Genomic DNA, 21791 nt, shown 5'->3' with positions numbered 1-21791 from the left:
AAATGATCCATTTTGTGGGCTTTTTTCTGATTTGGGCAGGTGTTTCTTTTTTTTTTTTTTTTTTTTGCAGTTATGCCAATTATTTCCGCAGTTTTTGTTTTTTTGCAGTGTTTTTCATGTATTTTTTTTTTTAGATAATCCATGGTTTTGAAGTCTTTTTTGCGGGGGGGGGGGGGGGGGGGTTTGGGGTTCTGATTTTTTCTTTTAGTTTTGGTGTGAGGGGGTTGTATTTTTTTACCACAACAAACCCTTTAATATACAAAAAAAAAAACATGACATGAAAGGATTCCAGACCAAGTGTAAAAATCACTAATGCTTGTGAAATGAATGACGGGGCTAGTCATTTCCCTCTTTTTTCCCCTCTCTGATGATCTGCGTCAATAGCGCTCTCTGCTGACGGATTTTCGTCATGACGACAGAGGACTCGGACCCTCGGGTTCAACCCGCGATTCGGTCACAAAGCGCACGACGGGACGACGACTACGAGGCGTGAGCCGCCGCACGGTCCGGCAGGGAGAGCTGTCGCCTCCAGTCGGCAAAGTGGCCGTAGGCGTCCGTTGCCGCGCAGGGGAAGTCCGAGGGCGAGGGGAAGACGTGGTCCGCCTCCTCCACGGAACGGACGTACCTGCAGGGAGAGGCCAGAAAAATCAATTGAGGCCTGGCCGGATTCGGAAAACAAGCGGCGGAGCGGACGTACGGTGAGACGTCGGTCTCGGCGTTCTCCCGCACCAGCTCCCCTTGGGGGTTGACGGTGAAAATCCTGTTAAGAGGCACCCCGACTTCCTTGTAGGAAAAGGCGTCCTATCGATCCAAATGGACAGTCGTCGTTATAGCCAAAGCCCAGCCATTTTTGATGTTAGTGACGCGTCAAAGTTGGAAATAATCTAGCTCGAATGATTCCGTTTTAGTCGCTTAGTCGACCTTAAAAATAACACCCAAAAAAATCAAAGTTTCACATCCTCTTTTTTGACAAGGCTTATCTGGAAAAGATAGCATTTTTGAGCCGCTTTGGACTTTGTTAGCAATGAATAATAACAAATGATTTGATTTTGATCATCAGCAAGCCATTATTTCAAGACCTCAAAATCCTTTTTTAGCCTCTTCACCGTAAATATTTCGTTTTTTAATCAAACAAGGAAAAAACGGATTTAAAAATGGATTTAATTGTATACATGTATTTCATTTAAAATGTATATTGAATGTGTGTACATAAGAAAAAAAAAACAGGAAATGTTCTTTTAGTATTCTATTTTTTAATATTTTCTTAAAAGGGGGGAAAAAACTATTGAGAAAAAGTTTAAAATTGAGGGGGGGTAAAACAGTGACTACATTTTTTAAATGTATATTTTATTTTAAAAACATAACAATTTCTCATTTCCTGCTATTTTGACTTATTCGGTAAAAACGGGTTTAGGGTTTCTAATTGTCCTTCGATCAATGAGTCGATCACTATTAGGCGGCCGGCAATCCCGCTTCAAACGGTTTGGATATCGATCGCCGTCCACGTACGTGTTAGGTTTAAAGTGCCTGTGACACGAAAAAGCATGTTTATTTCATAATACACGCGGTATTTTATGCTCCTGAATGATATGGACCGCTTGGATGTGTGTGGAGGCGATCGCTATATTTATTTAGTTTTTTGAATCCCGCGCCAGGAAAATGAGTGACTTCCGGCTTCGGTCTTGCATTGAGGAGGAGGGCGCTGTGACGTGTACGGCAGAAGACGTCCTCTTCACTATACAGCGTACTGTTGTGTATGGGGACGAATGATTCAGCTGATTTTGCGGATTAATACGTTTATTTTTCGCATCACGCCAGCCAAACGGCTGCAGAAAAATCATTCTGTATGAGGGAGAGGCGTATGCACCTTTTTGGAGTTTCAAAAGGTTCCCATTCACCGTGGATATTTACTGTGGGACCATTGGACTTACGAGGAAGTGAGTAAACATCTTGTTTCGTATTATGTCAAATACGAATACAGCGATTACAAAGTAAACACTACAAACTTCCTTTAAATGAAGGACTACTTACGTTTGATCATTGATAGGCATGTAAAAAGCTGTCCTAATGGTCATTAGCAGCACCCCGTTAGCTGCACAACAACTCCAGCCACCCTCCTCCGGGGAACGAACTGTAAATTGCTCTCCGCCGGGCGGTTTGCCGATCCGCAACGACAATAGACAACCGGGTCGTCATGTCAAATAATCCAGGATAGTTATGTGTGATTTTCCGCTTTGAAGACTTTGAAACATCACTCGGTTCGGGTTAGCATGTCGGCTAGCTGTCACGCCTTCTGGTTTGTTTACATTCTCCGAAGCCGGGGAAGGGAAATGACGTATGTCCGATTTAGGTGTCATAAAATATAGTTCGAGAGGTGCGACAGTAAAGGTGAAGACGACAGTTTTGACCATTATGGAGTCATTTTGCCATGTCGTCCTGAATAAATGCATTTTTATTATTTCATATTCCATTCAGCACAAGACTGTTATTTGTCATGACCATGCCATTTATTTAGCAATTGGGGAAAATACTTGGATAAAAAGAATATCCTGTAAAAATATTGAAGTAGAGAGACTGAAACAATGACATTTGGCGGCTTTCTTCGTCGCGTTTTCCTCGTTCTGAATAATTCCCCCTCAATGGGCTGAATAGTAAAATCGATGAGACCAGTCTACCGCTGACGTCATCCACCTGTTGGGGACGCTAAAGCCCTATAATGGTAGGCGTGGCTAACTGGCAGATTAAAAGGCTAATTTCTCGTCATCTGCGCTTTGCTAAATTGTTGTATATAGTCGAATCGTCTCAAAATATGATTCTAATTCACATAATAATGCCATTTAAGACTTTTTTTCTCGTGTCGTATGCTCTTTAAATAGCGGCCCTAATGAAAAGGCGGTTTACCGTGGGCCTGCTCCCGAAAGCTGCGTAGAAAGGCTGCGTGTTGGGGTAGAAAAGGTTCCTGATGTCGCTCAGACATTCCACCTTGAACTTTTCAGGCTTCTTTTCAAACACTTCCCTGCATGTCCATACATACTCTTTCTTAGTGCACAGGCAGAAATGGTTGCACGCGGCAGACCGACCTCCGCGGAGCGGAAAAGAGGCCGCCAGGGCAGAGCAAGACGGGCCCCGCGGGCAACACGGCGCCCCTCTCGTCGACCCGGCGCAGGTAGCCGTCCGCCGTACCGACGACGCGGGCCGAGCAGTACAAGATCTTGTAGCCGTTCCTGACGGCAAGGAAGACGTTAGAGCCGATGCCAGCCGGCCGGCCGAGGCTAACACTCACTGGCTGACTTTGTGGTAGAGCTGCGCGATGCCCCGGTGGGTCCAGTCTTTGCCCAAGGTGGGCAGGATGTGGCCCTGCGTGTCCGATCTGAGGACAAATGAGCGAAACGGATGTTAGGATGGGCGGACGTGTTTGCTCTTGAAATCCATTGATAAAATGATGGAGCTTTTATTTATTAAGTAACAAATAACAAAATTTGGGGGGTTTGAAGTATTTCTTTCATTTGAAAAATACCAAGTTACGGAAACGGCACACCTGGCGACGGTCCCGTCGAGGTCCGAGATCACCATCTTGTCGTCCCAGTTCCAGAGGTAGATGGTTCCCTGACAACGGCGCGTCCCTTGGTACTGCGTAGTCACGCTGAAGACCACCCGGTTGGGACCTTCGCGCAGCCGCAGCGACCTCTACGTTCACCCCGACAAGAAGTTGCGGCGGCGACGGCGGAAAAAGACCGACCGGCCGGCCGGCGACGTCTCACCAGCTGCTCCGAATCCAAACGGAGCGTCTTTTTATATCGCGCGCCGCGTCGGCCCGCCTCGCCATCTTCGTCGGCGGACGATGACTCTTCTGTCCGTCGGGCAGAGCCGCGGAGCCCGCGTTCCGACAGTGAATCCTAGACAGGGCAAGAATCGGCACCCGTCGCTCACCACTCGACATATATGGACAAACTTTGTACGCTTCTGCAAAGAATTTCTTTCAAAAGAACAAAGGAATCTAAATTTTCCACTATAGTCCAATTCATTTGGACCAATGAATGAAAGTCAATGAGTTCAAAACCATGAAGAATCAAGAAGAATATCACTTTGAGTGTTTTTGACATTTCCTAAAAGGAGGATTTGATTTTGCATTTTCCTTGTGTGCTTTTTTTCAGGGTAGGAGGGTTGAGTGTTTTGCCCATTTTGTCACTTTTTTTGTGGGTTTTACTGCAAGACCGCTTAAAGGGACTGGAAAATGCCATCACTTCCTGTTCGTTTTTGGTCACTTCCACATCATTTTAAGGGCATTTTTAGTTGCCACGTGCGGCCAACGCTAGATATCCCATTCATTTGGCCTGGGAGGGGGCGCATTCAAAATGAACTCGACGTCTAGCCCTGTTGACGTGAGCGTTCAAAGACAGTCTTCCAAATTGAAATGAATGAAGACGTCAATGGTTGTCATTGACAGGCAACGAGGGAAGAAATACTGTATGCTGGTTTACAAGAATGTTGCAACAATATTGTGTGTCGTTGTAGCGTAGATCGTTTTCCTGACCTGATTGTGAGAATTGAAAATCCTTGTATCGTATTGCATCGCGAGGTACCCGTCCATCCGCGAGTCTGAACGCCGACTTACTGATTTGCCGTTTTGGCCTCGCCACGAGAACCACCACCTCCTTCCCTTCTTGGGCATCTTCTCCTTCACGATGTCCTCCACGGCGGCCTGCGCGTGCCATTTCACGTGAAAGCAAGCACCAGGCAAAAAAGAAAACGACAGTAGCCGACCGTGACCAAATCGTAATGTGCAAAAAAAGGGGCGGACGGCAAGGAAACAATACTAAATCAACGGGGAGAGGAAGCACACAAGAGCCAGTTCGGCTTATAGAGCGTGATTTTTCTACCTTTGGCAGAGGTTTGCGGAAGGCCTGCATGGCCAGCACGATGGGCGCGGCCGTGCTCCAATTATAGTATCTGCGTGGACAAAAGGCACGGTCAAATCAAATGGTGCACTTCACCCAAAATCCGCTTTATTAACTTGACCAACTGACTCGGTCTAATGCCAAAGCTGCTTTCTATTCTACACAAGGCGTGTGAAAATCTGCTCAATATACTCCTATCTTTTTTCACTGCGATCAGACGTCCGTCCTCGTCAGCGGCGCCGAGTACGACAAATGTTTTTATTTGTAAGCCTCTTACTTGGAGCCGATCTTGACCACCAGGTCGGGATCGTCGATGACCGCCGGGTCGCGGGCGAACCGCTGGTACGAGACCATCTCGGCGCGGAAGCGCTCTGCGTGCGAGTACGTCAAGACAAAGCGTCAGAAGGGGCCTGTCGCCCGCGGTCCGTTGCGTTGCCGGCGTTGTCTCGCCTTGGCCAATCTCCTTGTCGTCGTCGAGGCCGCCACACAACGAGATGGCGACGGCCGGCAGGTCTCCCGTCGGGCCGTCCGCGCCGCTGTCCCCGCCGGAGCTTAGCGACCGAGGGGACGGGCTCCTCCCTGTCGCTTCGCCGCCGCTGCCGTAGATGTGGTGCGTTTTAGGCCGACTTTGCGATACTGGTCGGCAGCCGTCGACGGCGCTACGACGCCCGCTAGACCAGTGTTTTTCAACCTTTTCTGAGTCACGGCACGTTTTTACATTAGAAAAAATCACAAACCAAAACTGTTCCTTAATGACTTTCTGTCGAGTATACAGTATTTAAATTAGAAAATAATTTCTCCTTACATTATTTATACTTACTCAACGTGAAACTTGAGATGAACACAGAGCCGGTATCCTGGCAGGAATCTTCATCAACAGCTTTCAGTCTCACTCTTTTTTTGTTTTTGTTTTTTTTTTTATAGCAGTTAGGCTTGAAAAGCTCAGTATTATCAGACAGGGCGACGTTAGCAATGTCTTTAACCGCAACAGGGCCGAGCATCTCGCCGACAATGGCTTTGCAGGCAGGTAGTATTAGTGTCTCTGCCACAGTGTGGGACTTTTTGGATTTAGGAACAAGTTCAGCAACACGTTAACCGGCTTTGAAGGCTTTCTCATTTACCTTTGTAGATTTTGTCAAAAAAGTTGCCCGTTTCTCTGTGTTTTCACATAGCTGAACAAAATAGTCCATCGACTTGCTTTGAAGCGGCGTTTCATTCAGAGATGACGTTTAAGCTTGTTTGGCACCATGGCGCTGTTGGGTAGCTGCTCGTGTCGCGTTCAAGAACTGCTCGGATTTCTTGTGAAGGAGATAGTTACCTTTCTCGCAGACACGGTATAACTGTTTACATTAGTCTAACACATTCATTATAGTCAAGCATTTAAGGAGACGTTACTCCATGTCATTTGACACAGTACAGCCAGTACAGTATGCTGACGGGACGTCAGCATCTCTTCGGTGGGGTCAGAACACCCTTGCCCTACAAAGGCAACAAGTTAATAGCGCGGAGCCTTCAAGACATGCCTCAGTTGCTGTGGCAACCACGTCCCGGCCACAAAAGATGACACACAAACTTGACCGGCCAAACCTGCCACAGAAGGATTATTCCGAGACGACACCCAGACACGCCTTCCGCCCTGCCCACTCCACCGTAGCTTTCAAAAGACTGAACATTTAGCTAACAAATGTCGCTTTTTGGGGACATTTCGATGTATCCGTGGTTTTGGCAGACCCTGGATCCAGTATTGCCTCTCCGTCGTCCGTTTTGCCTTGCTTTTTGGTCGCTGTCGACAAATAAATTGTCAACCTGTTTTCGGTGAGCCTTCTTTAAACCGTTCAAAATGGAGTCAGTACAAAGGGTTAACACCAGAGTGGACGCGCGGGGTTTGGCCTTTCTGGCCGACTTGCTGCGGCTGCGCCAGCGGGACGCCTACTGGTTCGGCTGTCACTGTTCCAGCGGCTTGGCCGGGTGGGGCCGAATTCCTTCACTAGCCATCAGCCACCTTGCTGTCCTCAACAATGCGTTGGAATTAGGGCTGTCAAACGATTAAAATTTTTAACTTGCGGTTAACTGCGGTTAACTTGATGCTGAAATAGTAGTTTGTTTAGCCTGAGAGGATTTTTGAACAATTTTGGAACAAGTGTACAAAAAATTTAAAGTGGGGGGGGGGGGGGGGGGGGTTGTGGTGCATCAGTAATCGATTTATAATCGAATCGGAGCCTCTGAATCGTAATCGAATCGTTAGGTGCCCGAAGATTCATATTCATATATTTATACTAAAACGATGTATGGATGTTAAATAAAATGAATAGGGCTGTCAAACAATTACAATTTTGAATCGAGTTAATTACAGCTTAAAAATTAATTAATCGTAATTAATCGCAATTCAACCCATCTCTAAAATATGCCATATTTTTCTGTAAATTATTGTTGGAATGGAACGATAAGACACAAGACGGATATATACATTCAACATACGGTACATAAGTACTGTATTTGTTTATTATAACAATAAATCAACAAGATGGCATTAACATTAATAACATTCTCTTAAAGTAATCCATGGATAGAAAGACTTGTAGTTCTTAAAAGATAAATGTTAGTACAAGTTATAGAAATGTATAGAATTTATAGAAATTTTATATTAAAACCCCTCCTAATGTTTTTGTTTTATTAAAATTTGTAAAATTTTCAATCAAAAAATAAACAAATAGCTCGCCTTTGTTGATGTCAATAATTACACCATGCTCACTCATGGTGCTGAGAGCCATAAAATCAGTTGGACCCCAAGCGCCAGCAGAGGGCGCCAAACACCAAAAAACAAGTAACAAGTGGACATGACACTGCTGTCATTTTAATCTGTTTGAGCGGAGCATGTGCGTTAATTGCGTCAAATATTTTAATGTGATTAAATTAAAAAAATAATTACCGCCCGTTAACGTGATAATTTTGACAGCCCTTGTTGGAATAACACACAGGAGAAGGCTTGACGGTCGTCACATATAGATAAATTGGAAAGGACATTTTTGTGTATATTGACACTTGATGAGTGTAATCAGATGATGTTCAGTAGACGTGTTGGGTTCCACATTGTCAAGGACAGCAAGATGGCTAGAAATCCGAGCAGTCTTGAACGCGACACTAGCAATACCTTGCTCATCTGCAAATGACCGCAACCTCCTACCTACTCCTTCTTTAACACTGTAACTCCGCCCGATGACGTAAAAAAAAAAAAAGGGGATACTGGATCATTTCTCGCGGCACACCTGACGATCACATCGGTTGAAAAACACTGCTCTAGACGAATTGGCCGTCAACGGCAGCATTCAAAACTAAACCATTTTGAAATGGCTAAAATACGACGAAGTGTTTTGGTCCGAAAGACCGACCAAAATTAAAAGGGGTGTCATAAACAACGCTGTTACGGGCTTACCTTTTTGGGAAATACAAGGCGGCCACTTCGGGCTCCAGCTCCGTCAGGTCGTCCAAGTAAACGCCATCGGCGCCCAGGTGACGGCTCCTTTTGTCTACAAAAAAAAAAAAAAAAAAAAAGCATCGTCACTTGCAGTCTCGGCAATTTGATGAGTTTACGCGGTCACCTTTTTTCTCGGACCGAGGGTCGGTCTTTCCGGCCGACGACCCCGTCTCAGAAGTGTCTGTCTCCGTTGCGGCAGTGACAGGCTCCGACCGCCAGCGACCCGGTGACGACGCTTCGCAGGGGGCGGCTCCGAACATGACAGGCGGGGGCGGCGACTCGGGATTTGCGGAGAGGAAGGATGGCTAGAGGGATGAATGACATTCAGAGAAATAATGATACTGTTAAAAAATAATAACGGCAAAGATTAACCCGTGAAGAAAATAATGATTTTTTTTTTTTAATTAGTGGGGGGAAAAAATACATTGAAAAAGGTTTTTTAAAATGTGATGCGTTTTCTGTTTAAAATCTCTCTCATTAAACATGACCAAAATTGAAATATATAAGAAAAATAGAATATGTATTTTCAAATTAAAAAAAAAAAAAGATTTTTTTCCAATGACAAAATAAGAAACATTCTAAAAAGGTGATGCAGTTTTTGGGGGTTTGAAAATATCACATTTGAAAATGTATTTTGTATTTAAAAAGAGACAAAAAATGAATGCATTTTATAATGTGAAGTAAAAAAATAATAATAATAATAATGATAACCATGAATAGAAGGATACTGCAACTTACAGCAGCAGGCTGCGGCAGCTCCCCCCACGCCCAGCGCACGGCCGAATCTCGGGACGTCTCGGTCGCCAGCTCCGAGTCGCTTTTGGGAGAAGCGGGACGCCAGTTCCTGGGGCTGACCAGAGGGGGGGGGGGGGGGGGGGGACACCCTCCAATACGTTGTCACATACAGTACAATAGACCCATAGTGTTTAGTAGTGCACAAAACCTGTGAAGGGGACTCCAGTCGCCGTCAGAGCGAGCGTAGACGGCCGATGGCTTGACCGCAGCGGCTTCCCTGGAATGCACGCGCTTATTTTAACACCGTTCGGGATGACTTGTTGACAGCGCGTTATCCAATGTCATCTCTCTCACTCTCTCTAGCACACACTTTTCTCAATAATCATAAATCAATAAAATAGGTCAAATGTGTCAAGTTGGACACGCTCCTGTCCGCTCTGCTTTTATAGTCCAATATTAGATCTGCCCACCCGGCATTATTATGTGAAATTAGAATCATATTTTGAGACGACTCAACTATATACAACAATTTGTCAAAGCGCAGATGATGAGAAATGAGTCTTTGAATCTGCCGTTTTTGAATCTGCCGTTTAGAACCGCCTGCCATTATTGCGCTCTATCGTCCCAAGATGGATGATGACGTCGGCAGGGTCACGATTTCATCCGATTTAGAAGTCAGCCCATTGAGGGAGAAGATTCAGAACGAGGAAAATATGACAGAGAGCAGCAAAATGTCATGATTGTTTCAAACTCTTTACTCCAATATTTTTACAGGATATTGTTTTTATCTAATTATTTTTTTTTCCCCATTTGCTATATAAATAGTATGGTCATGACAAATAACATTCTTGAGCTAAATGGAATATGATATCCATAATGGTCAAAACTGTCGACTTCTTGCATCTCCCGAACGATATTTTATGCCACCGGAGTTAGTCCGACTTTTGTCATTTCCTTGCCCCGGCTTCGGAGACGGAGGAAAGCGCCTAAACAAAACAAGAGGCGTGACAGCTAGCCGACACGCTGACCCGATCGGCGAGCCCCCCCCCGGCGGCAAATGAGTGATGGCTCGTCGTTCCCCCGCTGCGGGCAGAAGAGCTCGTTTTCTGGGGAAGCAGCCGACGTCAGAGGAACGCGTAGCTGTCTGAGCCCGATCCGAGGATAGTGGTATATTGCCGGTCTTCTGCCAATTTTTGCACCCTTATAATATTTTGCTCCCAAAGCTGTTGTGGCTGTGAATAAGCCCTCTTTTACATTCAGTTGGACTCTCTATGTTATCCACAGGTGCTAAATAAACAAGTATCGTAAGCGTACATGTTCAACACAAGTATGCCGTAAATTAATGCTTAATGACACGGCGAAGACGTCAACAGTGAGAGAGCGGCGTACAGTTGTGTTCGGCTAACATGGCAGGATATATCTGAGGAGAACTTTGTACATGTCCGTCCATGATCATACGTAAGTAAATATTCCTTTATTCAAAGAAAGTTTATAGTGTTTACTTTGTAATCGGGGCCATTTTTAACACAAAGTTGCAATTTCTGATGGGGTGCAAAATTTGACAAAGCACACGAAGAGGGCAATAAGCCGAGTATAGCGTTCTCCCGGCAGGCGAGCGAAGAGGACCGAGGGGGGTGCGCGAAAAGCCGCCAGTCGTCAGACGAATTGTCAGCCACAAAATGCAAGCCGCCTCCGTTCCGTATTAAAACGTGTGCCATGATCCCAGTATAACGGGAACCTTTTGAAACCCAAAAAGGCTCACACGCCTCTCCCTGGTGCAGCAGCAAAACCCTGCAGCACATTTGGCTGGCGTGATGTGAAAAAAAAAACAATTAATCCGCAAAATCAACTTAATCCGCAGTTCTTCTGTTGCCTGGTACACCAGACTCACCGCTGTTCCAGCTATTGAGTCTGGCCACCATTCACGCGGATACAATTTCCAGGGCGGAGCAAGCCTCAGCAAACAGACAGCGGAGTGGACCAATCAGCGACGGGCAGGGCAGGCGTGACGTTAGTAAAACGACGAGGGCAGGACGAGGGACTTGCGCGCGGAAGTAAACATACGAGGAGAGCGGAGTTTATTCAACATGGCTAGCGCGAGACAGACTGTTGTCAATGACTCGTGTCGATGTGTTTTTGGTCATTTAAAACTGATTTTACCGTGGATTGGAACATATTCTCGGCTCTCCTGTTCACCTTTGTTGTGGAGACGACTTCCGACGCGCAAGAGTGACGTTGCTCGTTAAGAACACGTCACGCAAATAAACGAATCTGATTTGTCGATTGATTTTGTACCTGCTCGAGAGGCCGTTAATGGGATGATTCCCAGACTATTTCTCTCAGTGTTTGAAAAATACAGGGAGAACAGTCTGGCAGAGCCAGGCAGGTTCATCTGCACGCTATAAAGCAATGCTGTAATGTGAGATGCTGACCCGGGTGACGTCAAATTCGCATTCGTCCCCTGGACAGGAGCTGGAAGTCACTCATTTTCATGGCGTGGGATTCAAAAATTGAATAAGTGAAACGAAGGCTTCCACACACACATCCATTTCATCAGGAGCATAAAATACCGCGTGAAATATGACATAAACATGCTTTTTGATGTCATAGGCACTTTAAAAAGCCATACTCTTTCCTGTTTTCCTTTGAGAATTTTAAGAATTAAACTAAAAGAAGACTTTTTTGTTGTTTTTATATAATTATAAACAAAATAAAGTGTAGCCCTATTTACGATAAAATAATACTAGAATAGAAGATTTACTTCAAATTTTTAAATAGTATAATAAATACTTGCAGGTTTTTTTCCATTCAAAACAATTTTCAATTTTAAAAAAATGGAGCGTTTTTTTTTTTTTTTTTTCATTTCAAAAGAACGAATAAGACAGCGACTGTTAACATTTTGTGGGCTCAACAAAATCTCTTCAATGCCCATCCGTTTGATGTATTGGTTAGCACCTTGATCTGTTAACGCTAAAATGGCCTGACCTCAAAAGAGCGGGCTCGCTCTCGCTCTCCAACTCCTCGTCAGAAGTGATGTCGATGGCGAAGACCTCCGAGTAGCCGTCGTCGGGCCGGGCTTTCCTCCTCCTCCTCTTCCGTCTCTTCTTATTGGCGGCGGTGCCGGCCGAGCCCGGGTTCTGCGCGGGCGGCCCGGAGAGAAGGAACCCGTCCCACGGGATGGGGGAGGTGGCCAGGTGGGAGGGAAGCGCTTCCTGTTCCGTTCATGCAAGAATGTCGGCATGTTAACGCTGACTCTTCATTTTGTTTCATATATGAACTGTAACAACTTATTTATTATTCTGGGTGCAACATTTTTCAAACAGCGTCAACATGGGGGTCATTTTCTGCCACCGAAGGCGCCGGACGTCCAATCCGAGAGATGGCGGGAAATAAAGGAACCTTCATTCGCCGTCACCCAAACGTATTGAACTCATTTCAACTGACGGTGGAGGCGTGAAAATCGACCCCAGCTGAGGCCACGGTCCGTTCAGAGTCAATGTATCGACATTCCCGATGATGTCGTAACCAAGCAAAGATGATTTGATCAATGTCAAAACGTCCGATGATTACTCGGTGGCCGCATGCACGCATTTGCCGCACGTAGGGATGGGAATTGAAAAGATTTTTACAATTCCATGATCAATATTGCTTAACGATTCGATTCTTTATCGATACTAATTTGGACTAATGGACTGCATGCGGTTCTGGGTTCAATATGTTTTATGATTCATTCGCCTCGTGCTGTTGGTTAGAACACAAGGAGCGGAGAGGAGTTGGTGTTTGGCACTTTTAATCCACCTTGGCAACAGGCACAATTATATACAGGCAACAGCACTCGATATGACAATCGCTCAATGAGCAGATGAGAGCATGTGTGGAAAGATGTTGATGTATTTGTATGACTGTGGAAGAAGACTGGAATGTGTGGGTATATGTGTAGTTCTGAAAGGAAAGGAAATTAGTGCTGAGGCAATAAACAATGCAAATTGACAGTAAAGCAGTCAATGACACACATACATGACTCGCACTGTATAATGAACACAAAGGTGGGGGCGCGAGTGCACGCGCACAACCCGGAAGCACGCTGTGTGCACGTGCGGTCATCATGGCCATAAATGTGGCGAAAACTAAGCACTTTACACTCATACGGATGTACGATATTATCTTAAGATGCTAAACTAACACATTCCCTCGCGAATATAATGTAAACAACGCTCGACGCAGCGAGGACAAGCGGGAGCAATTGGCCGACGTAACGGTAAAAACACGAAACGGTCGTGCTGATAACGGCTCTAACTTTTCATAAGAACTTTATGACATGAAGAGGAAATACTTACATTCGTTCACGGACGCACACGGATTAACAGGTGGCCGCACTCTGCTCGAAATGCGCCTACTCTCGGTCCCAGAATACGCAACGCGTGTGATGTAGGACAATAACAGGGAATAATTGACTGGTTGCTATGGGAACGAACACATAACTGATGAACCTTTCTAACAGGAGTATTAAAATTGCTAATAAAATAATTTAGGATTATTTTAGATGCATATATGTTATATTTTTCTTATAGAGTATTCGACGAGGAATACGATAGATCCGTTAGCAAACGTTTTGGGAAAAATCCCCATTTCTTTATGTAGTCTCATGAATAACGACATGGCCTGTGAAAATCAATGCAAATGTACTCGCCGGCGACTTTTCAGAGTATACTTGGTCACTCTTTGAGTAACCATGTGGTCTTACTTGCTGGTTCGACTGTGTGTAACATGCGTAATTTACGTGACGTAATTCCCGCTGTTTGGAATGGATAAGAGAATCGTTAGATAAACTGCCAAACGATACGATGGAATTGAAACACACGGAACTGTTTCTCTATAGGACCCGGTTTTCAATTCCCATCCCTAGCCGCACGCCAACCTCCCACTTCCAATGGATCGGAAAAGTTAACAACCACGTGGCCCGTGACAAAAACGACCCAGGCCATGTTCGGTCTGGCAGTCAAAATTAGATTTTTAGCCCATCCGCTTGAAAACGGGTGGCTGTTTGGTAGTCGGAAGAGTCCCGAAGCACCCAAATGGGATTTTAGTGGGACGGATCCAAAGCGCGTCAGGTGGTTTCGTATCAGACACGCTTCTCGGTCTGAACGCCTCAGATGGGTTCGGAATGGCGTGTGCGTGACGTCGCTCTTTGCCGGACGATGCCTTCGCTGCCACGGCAACCTGTCAGTCATATCAATAATGTGGCCCGGTCTGAACACGCCTAGATATGATTTAAACACTCGCTAAAAGCTGTGCGAACAGTCAGCCCTACAAATTAGATTTGGGGGGGGGATCCGATATGCCGGCCGTCTGAACGCAGCACTGCCCGAATGAATGTCTCTACCCTCCAGAAAAGTAAAGAACAGGAGTCGAACACGTAGAAATCTCTTGGCGCGTGACAAGTCAAGAACCATAAGTGGGAACGTTGTTAGAAAGTAAACAGGTTAACAGGCGAGGGTGGGTTCCCATCCCCTTTTTTCTGCGCTTTTTTTGCCTTGCCGGAAGTCAGACACCCGTCCGGTTAAAATAGACTGCCGTCTTCCTCTCCTGGTCGAGGCATTCCAAAGTTTGTCGTTTTATGTGTTTCCACGATCACGTGCTGCCGTTCAGATAGAAAGAAATAAGCTTTCCGAGAAAGTCAGAGCCGATCTTTCTTTTACGCTTTTCCACGAATGAAAGTTTTTGCTCGGCCCAAGATGGATGGCCTCCAAAGTGAAAATAAGGCTGTCGACCGAGCTACGCGGGGGTTGCCCTCCACATACACTTTGTAGGTTTGCTGAGGCTTTCCAGGAAACAGAGGAACCTTGCCCGGCTAAAAAAAGGTGGTGGTGGGGGGTGGGGGTTGAATTCCACCAACACAGCGTGACCTGATTGCGAAGACGTGTCAAATGTTTGCAATCGTGGATGAAGGCGTGCGTGTATGTTGATGTTTGAAATTAGGGCTGCAAGTTACTATAGACCCTACCCACGTGACGTCACAACTCCGCTCTCCTGACTGGTGCCGCCCACTTGTCCGTCAACACATCGTGTTGACCTGTTACGGCTACGTACATTCCTCCTATTTATGGCGTGTTTTTCTGCTCGTTAACATTAATAATCAAAATGGTGAAGGCGTGTGTGGCGGTCGGTTGCAATAACAGAGAAGATAGACGGAGAGACTTGAAGTTCTACCGGATTCCGAGAGACACGGAGAGGAGAGAGCGAGATGGGCTGCTGCAATTCGACGAGAAAACTGGGCTCCAAACGATTACCACAGATTATGTAGTAGTCATTTTATATCTGGTAAGATGCATTTAATATATATTTCGAGGGTTTTGGGCTGACAACCACAATTAAGATCATTGCTAGGCTAATCGCCGCCGACAACATACACGTATGTATGTAGTGAGAGTGCTATCGCTAATCCATATAAACATTAAAAGCCCTAGCTCCATTGACAAATGACATGAAATACATTAGACTTGACAGTGGATGTTAGCAAGAAAAAAAGATTTTGAATTGAAAATTTCGTAACTCACCTTCCGAGCACAAGATTCCTGCCGAATTTTCGTGTACGAGGACCTGTTTCACCCAACCAGCAACGCAGCATTTATAAGCCTCCAAGCTCTTAAAGTTTTTCAAACTTTCGTGAGAATAGGCTGATTTTGTGTGGACAAGATAGTTGTACAGTTCAGGGTCAGGCAGAGACGGCGAAGGCAGCCGGTCAAAAATCATCGATTTAGGCATCAAATATGGATCTGGCGACTGTATAGAACGAAGCTTTTCCACATAACGCCTTTTATGCAACACATCCAGTGAGTTTACGGCATCAGAAAGCACCGGGTCTTCCATGAAATGCATTTTAAATTCCTCGATCAATTGAAACCAATGCTAATACAGAGACAAAATGACAGACAAGTGGGCGGAACCATACAGCGAGCACGTGGTTTTGTGACGTCGGTGGGTAGGGTATATAGGAATGCGCGCCGTGTTTAGGGTTAGGGTGAGTCCACAACTACTGAATGCTGAAATGTAAATGTTTGAGACTTCCAAATTGTCCAAACCTCAACAGGAAACATTCTGTATTTAAATATATTTTAAGATTTTTTAATCAATAATAAAGAAAAAGTAAAAATATATATGGTGGAAAACACAGACAAGGCTGAAAAAGCAGTTTCTGCTCTTGCACCCCACTTTAAAATAAACTGCTGTATTTTAAGCCAAAAGAACTGTTATGTTTGATAGAATAACATATCGTAGCAGTTTCATGGCGCATTCAGCCCCCGAACTGTTTTTAATTTGTCCGTTTTACCTGGAAACCCCCGTTTACAGACGTCACGCAACCACTTTTGTTTCAACCCAGCCATAAAAAGAAGGTAAGTAATTGTATTTATTATTCGAAATGTCTGTCATTTTTAGCTTAGAATCATTAATTGATGTCTAGTATTTAGTTTTTTTAAAAAAAAGTACTTAAACTCACATATTTTAAACTTTTAAAACAAATGACGTCACAATGTAAAAATTTGTGTCTGTAAAAAGGTCACAGATATCTACCTCATAATTATTGCTTAACTGTATTTTTTTCGTTACTGTCGCATTTTCCGCAATATTTTAGATGATAATCGATCCAAACAAAGAAAAATTGAAAAAAAAATGTTTAAAAGGGTTAATATATGAAAATGAACATCTCGACTACTCCTTGATGTCTGCGATTTCTGCATCGCGACCCTTGTTATATGACCATGTTTTACCCATGAAATCCCCCAAAAATCCAGCTGTGGCCATTCACTGCTGTGTCTTGACACTCGGTGATACATGCTGCATGGAATGTTTGGATCGAAAAGAGGTAAGTACGCAATAATATCTCGTTCAAATCATGGCTTTTTTATGCTCTCGCGTGCTCTCACCTCCAGTTAGGGTTTTGCTGTTATTTTTTTTTTTTTTAAATGCCCTCCGGTTCAAAATCTTTCTTCCCCCAGAAAATTGAGATTTTAAGTTTTCCAATGATGTATCACACATGCATACAGGACAATTTTGAAATTTCGCCAAATTGGGGGTCTCAGAGTGGAACTTCAAGTCCCCTGAGTGTTTTCTGCCATATATATATATATATATGTATAAAGGGAGGGGTAGCCAATATTGTTTTTGAATTTCTTTATTCTTGTTTTTCATTTTTTAATTAAAAACAAGTAGGGAGGGGAAGCATTTTTTTTGTATGGTAAAATTGATTTTTTCCTGTCTTTGTCTTCATGTTTTTATCAATGAAAAAGAAAAACTTTCTTTTTTTTAATTGAGATTTTTTTTTTGTTGTTGAAAAAAAGATGATGGAAAATATATTTTTTATTTAATTTTACTGTATTTGTTTTCAAACTAAAACCAAAAATGATATCTGATTTCATTCATGAAAAAAAAAACAAGTTCATACTGATGTCATTCTAGATCAGGTTTCACTAAATCCGGACCTCGGTGCCACTTTTCCTGTCGTGTTTTCCATGTCTCCCTCCTCCAACACACCTTAATCAAAATAATCAGGATCATTATCAGGCTTCTGGAGAGGTTGCTGATGACATAATCATTTGATTCAGGTGTGTTAGGGGAGGGAGACGTGGAAAAAACGACAGGAAAAGTGGCGCCGAGGTCCGGATTTAGTGAACCCTGTCCTAGATGAAACTAGACCGCATATCATCCTTGTAACGAATCCAATGGCAAGAATAAAAATCTGTGACCAACTCATTGGCTTCAACTGATGTCCGAACATCTTTCTATTTGAAATGAGTTTATTGCTAGTAGATCGGCCCTCCCGCATTAAAACGAATTGGATGTCTATCGCCGTCCAACGAATGATTTGTAGCAGCCCCGATTGCAATCGATTGGACTCACCCGATTGTTTTCCATTTCTCGGACAAAGAAGGCCTCCCCGTTATCTCCGAGCTTCATGTGCAGATCCACCGGCTCTCCGTTGATCTCCATGTCCACCTAGCGGAAGGCCAAAAGGTCAAGCGGGCGGCGGAACGGGAGCCGCTTCGGCTAGCTTTCCTTTACCACTTTCTCTCGCGAGCTCAGGACGCCCGACTTGCCGAAGCGGACGTGAAAAGGCGAGCAGCGCAGGGAGCCGTCGGGGCGTCGGACCGCGATCACGTCGATGCAGCCCGACAAGGTGGCCGGGTTCAGGCCTCGGTACAGTTCTTTCACCTGCACGAAGACCTGACCCGCCAACTGGCCCACGTAGTTCATGGTCTGACGGGTCTGAAGGGGAAACCAGATGCAAATGTAATTTAAAAAAAAAAAGATTTCTACCAAATTTCATTTCAGAGCAGAGTATTTGTTTTTATTCTGATTCATTTGCCTCCGCCGGCTGACTTGACAACTTTGAACGTAGCACGTTGTCAAAGGCACGTTAAAAAGATTCCATGCCGAGTTGGCCGGCAGCTGTTCTGAAAGCTTCCTATACTGTGTGGATCACGACAGAGCTATGAAAGTGAAAGTGCTAAGACACTGTATTTTTTTGGGTGGTTTTGTAAAAAAGTAAAACCTCAAAGGAAGTGTTAAAGCCAAAAACAGGTTCCCAGAATACAAAAGAAAAATCTAGCCATGAAATGAGGCAAAAATAGGAACGCTGACATTAAGAGGGAAGTGAAAGCAAACCATGGTCATTTTTTTTTGGGGGGGGGGGTAAAACAATTGCCAACTCGTGAATGACTTTTTAATGTCATTTGAAAGAGAAAAGACGCTCAAAGCTTCCTTTTCCTTTTAAAAATGGAAAAAAGAAATGGCAAGGCCCCCCACATGGTGTCTACAATGAGCGAACGATAGCACTACTACAGTATACTCATAGTTAGTGTAGGCGTTGAATGTATTTCTCGTTTTTGTCTTCAAAGTTCTAACCCTGACAAGTGACAACCCTTTCCCATACCTGTCAAGTTGTACGGTTTTGGCGTAATTTGTACAAGTGAGCACTCATTTTTAAATGTGTACGCCGTACTTTCAAAATCTGTACATTTTTCGCGCATTACATTTTTTCCCCTCCGGATTATGTCACCGTTTCGGCAACGAGACATCGTGCGTTACCTTGCGTTACTACGTTGTTTGAATGACGCGAGAAAATTCAGAGACACGGAGAAAGAAGAGCGGGAGTGGAAAGGAGGGAAGAGTGTTGTGACGCGGTTGCAAACGCGATGTTAGGTTAGGTGGCTCCAATATTTATTTACAATCTACGCCCACTTGATGCTACGCTAGATATCATATGCATATAGAACTAGATGCGAAATGACAGACTCGGCGGCGTTAATAAACAGCCGCCATCTTAAAGCAGTAGACTTCTCAGAAAGGCTCTGTTGTAGTGAACCTTCCTAGTGAACCTAAGTCACTTTTTATCTAAAATACTCCTAAATCTGCAAAATTTTGACTTGAATTTCTCTTTAAATGATGAACCTGTTTTAAACTTTCACATGTCGAAAGCAGACAGAAGGGAACTAATGCAATAATGGTAGCAATTTTAACAACTTTGTTTTTGTTTTGTTTTTTGGAAAAGATTAGATAAAAATTATGAAAGGTAAGACTAGTTACTTTGCCAAGTAACTAATTATTCTTACATTCAGGTAACCGAGTTAGTAGCTCAATTACTTTTTGGGAGGAGTAATTTGTAACTGTAATTAATGACTTTTTAGGATTTTAGTAATTGTGATGTAGCTGAAGATTGATTGCACCAGGTTATATGTGACAATATTACCAATAAATTCATATTATTTTAAAAAATGAGTTTTATTTTTGTTTCATACTGCGCGCTATTTAAAACGTACAAATTTGTAAGATTGCCAACAGCCTCGGGTTGACTGGTATGCTTTCCCGCCCACTGCTTTCTCCTAATAAACGAAACCCAATGAATAATCACAATGGGAGTATATCGTACTCCCATGCGATGCATTAAAACTGTTCAGACCAATAGGAAACTCAAATTCCCATTCTCTGTGTCAAGCAGCTGAACAGGCCAAACTTTGTATTTTTTTTTTTTTTTTTAAATGAGAGAAAGAAACGGCATGGACAGTGCAACAACAAAATAAGTAAATGAATGAATATATAAATACCAAAGAAGATAAAATGATGAATAACGAACAAAAGTCCATTGGGAAATAATCCAATTTAAGACTTGATATGAACACATGACAACCCTCTCAATCCGAATAAATTGGACGTCTGTCCATGTCAATGGCAGCCAGTCAGTTCATTCATGAAATGACAATAAATGTTATGTTATTTGTATTACATCGTTTTAAAACATGGCAGTGAAATTTTCCACATGCTCTCAAGTGACTCTCACTTAATGTGAATCGCAAATTAAGAAAACTTGTTTGGTTCATTTCTCACCTGAGAATAGGTCGACAGTTCAAACAGCGCAGCTGGCTCTTCAACGAAGCATTGCAAAACAGTCGCCTTGCCTTGACCTACTGTTCATGCACGAGAAAGACAGAAGAAGGCCCCGCCCACCGACCAATAAGCGTCTAGCCGCTGCGTTCAGGTGATTCAAGTTCATTTGTCTGCTCCTAAATTCTTCAAAAAGCAAAGCGAATGAGATCAATGGCTAAAGATTGAAGCAAGAAACGGCTATCATTGACTTATTTGTTGCTCGACGAAACTAAATGAGAGTATTTGTCTTTATTGACATCAAACCGGCCGGTGACGTCACCCCGAGCTGACCCGACGGCCTGATGCTGAGGCGATCCTGCTGGCCAATCAGCGAGATTGTTCTTGCTCCGCGGTTTGTGGAGGGGGGGGCGAATCGAGGCCTCCCGCGGTCAGGATGAACACGTCATGCAAATATGCAGTGATGGAGAGTAATATAGTGCAAATATGAAGTCATCGGCTGCCACTGACAAACGGGAGTTGCTTTCAAAATCAGCTGATTTAACATGGCCCACGCACGCAGTCACTTTGACATCATCAAACCCAAACTAAGGAAACAAATCTTCCTAGTCTTAAAAATATTTTTTCATAAATGAACTCATTGACTGGCAGTCACATCAATCCGACGTATTTTGACTGCCGGCACGTGTCAGTATCATGTCTTAAATTGGCGTATTTCTCAAAGGAGTTTGGTCAAGCGGCGTTGCTTTTTAAACTAGATCGGCTGCCATTGACATCGATCCGTGGAGGGCCGGCAACGCCTTCCCGTGCCGTCCAAATAGATCGGACGGCCACCGCCGTCAGCGGCGCATAAACGAGATTGTTCGATGCCAGCCTTCCCGGTCCAAAAGGATCGAACGTCTAATGGCAGCCCATGAGTCAATGGGTGTCTTCAACTAGAAAGAAAAAAAACAACTTTTACTAACTACCACAGCACATACCCCAACTCCAAATGGATTGGACGTCTATAGCTGTCGATGGCACTGAAACATGATCATTCACTGATAAATTGATGTGGCTATAAGGTCATCAGGAGTTATAATTCACTCTCAAACTGCCATTGACACCTATTCTGTTGGAACTAGGAGTATGTTTTGTGGTAGTCTGTAAAAGAAGAAGAAACCCACGGACGCTTTTATTACCCAGCTCCATGTTTTGTCAGCGGCGTAGTGCCGGACAGCCTTCTCCAGCTCTTCGGCCTCATCTGCCGACGTCATGATTCCATAGCACGCCCCGGCCGGCGATCCTCACTCGGTGGTGTCCTC

The 21791-nt window shown here is 44.1% G+C and overlaps 1 protein-coding gene across 1 annotated transcript; it reads right to left on the bottom strand.

The window, feature by feature from the left end:
* Positions 1 to 255: 255 nt before the first annotated feature.
* Positions 256 to 21791, bottom strand: lpin1b (lipin 1b). The gene is made up of 19 exons (XM_057822819.1): positions 21669 to 21791; positions 18169 to 18372; positions 18007 to 18102; positions 12094 to 12320; positions 9317 to 9385; positions 9112 to 9223; positions 8498 to 8678; positions 8332 to 8425; positions 5349 to 5494; positions 5176 to 5269; positions 4881 to 4950; positions 4616 to 4702; positions 3762 to 3896; positions 3539 to 3687; positions 3284 to 3370; positions 3081 to 3224; positions 2902 to 3016; positions 698 to 801; positions 256 to 625 (listed from the first exon to the last, which is right to left on the bottom strand). The coding sequence occupies exons 1-19, from the start codon at positions 21741 to 21743 to the stop codon at positions 481 to 483; spliced, it is 2334 nt and encodes a 777-aa protein (XP_057678802.1). The 5' UTR covers positions 21744 to 21791; the 3' UTR covers positions 256 to 480.

The sequence above is a fragment of the Corythoichthys intestinalis genome, chromosome 19 (genome assembly GCF_030265065.1).
Source record: "Corythoichthys intestinalis isolate RoL2023-P3 chromosome 19, ASM3026506v1, whole genome shotgun sequence".
Taxonomy (NCBI): Eukaryota; Metazoa; Chordata; class Actinopteri; order Syngnathiformes; family Syngnathidae; genus Corythoichthys; species Corythoichthys intestinalis.
Note: the sequence above shows the minus strand (reverse complement) of the source record. Positions and strands in the feature narration are given on the sequence as shown.

What these genes read in the sequence shown, in the direction of transcription:
- lpin1b (XM_057822819.1), bottom strand. Translation starts at nt 21,743, where the DNA reads ATGACGTCGGCAGATGAGGCCGAAGAGCTGGAGAAGGCTGTCCGGCAC. An exon ending in TGAGCTCGCGAGAGAAAGTG is followed by an intron (nt 18,103 to 18,168) that starts GTAAAGGAAAGC and finishes GCCTTCCGCTAG; the next exon opens with GTGGACATGGAGATCAACGG. An exon ending in CTCGACGGGACCGTCGCCAG is followed by an intron (nt 3,371 to 3,538) that starts GTGTGCCGTTTC and finishes ATTTGTCCTCAG; the next exon opens with ATCGGACACGCAGGGCCACA.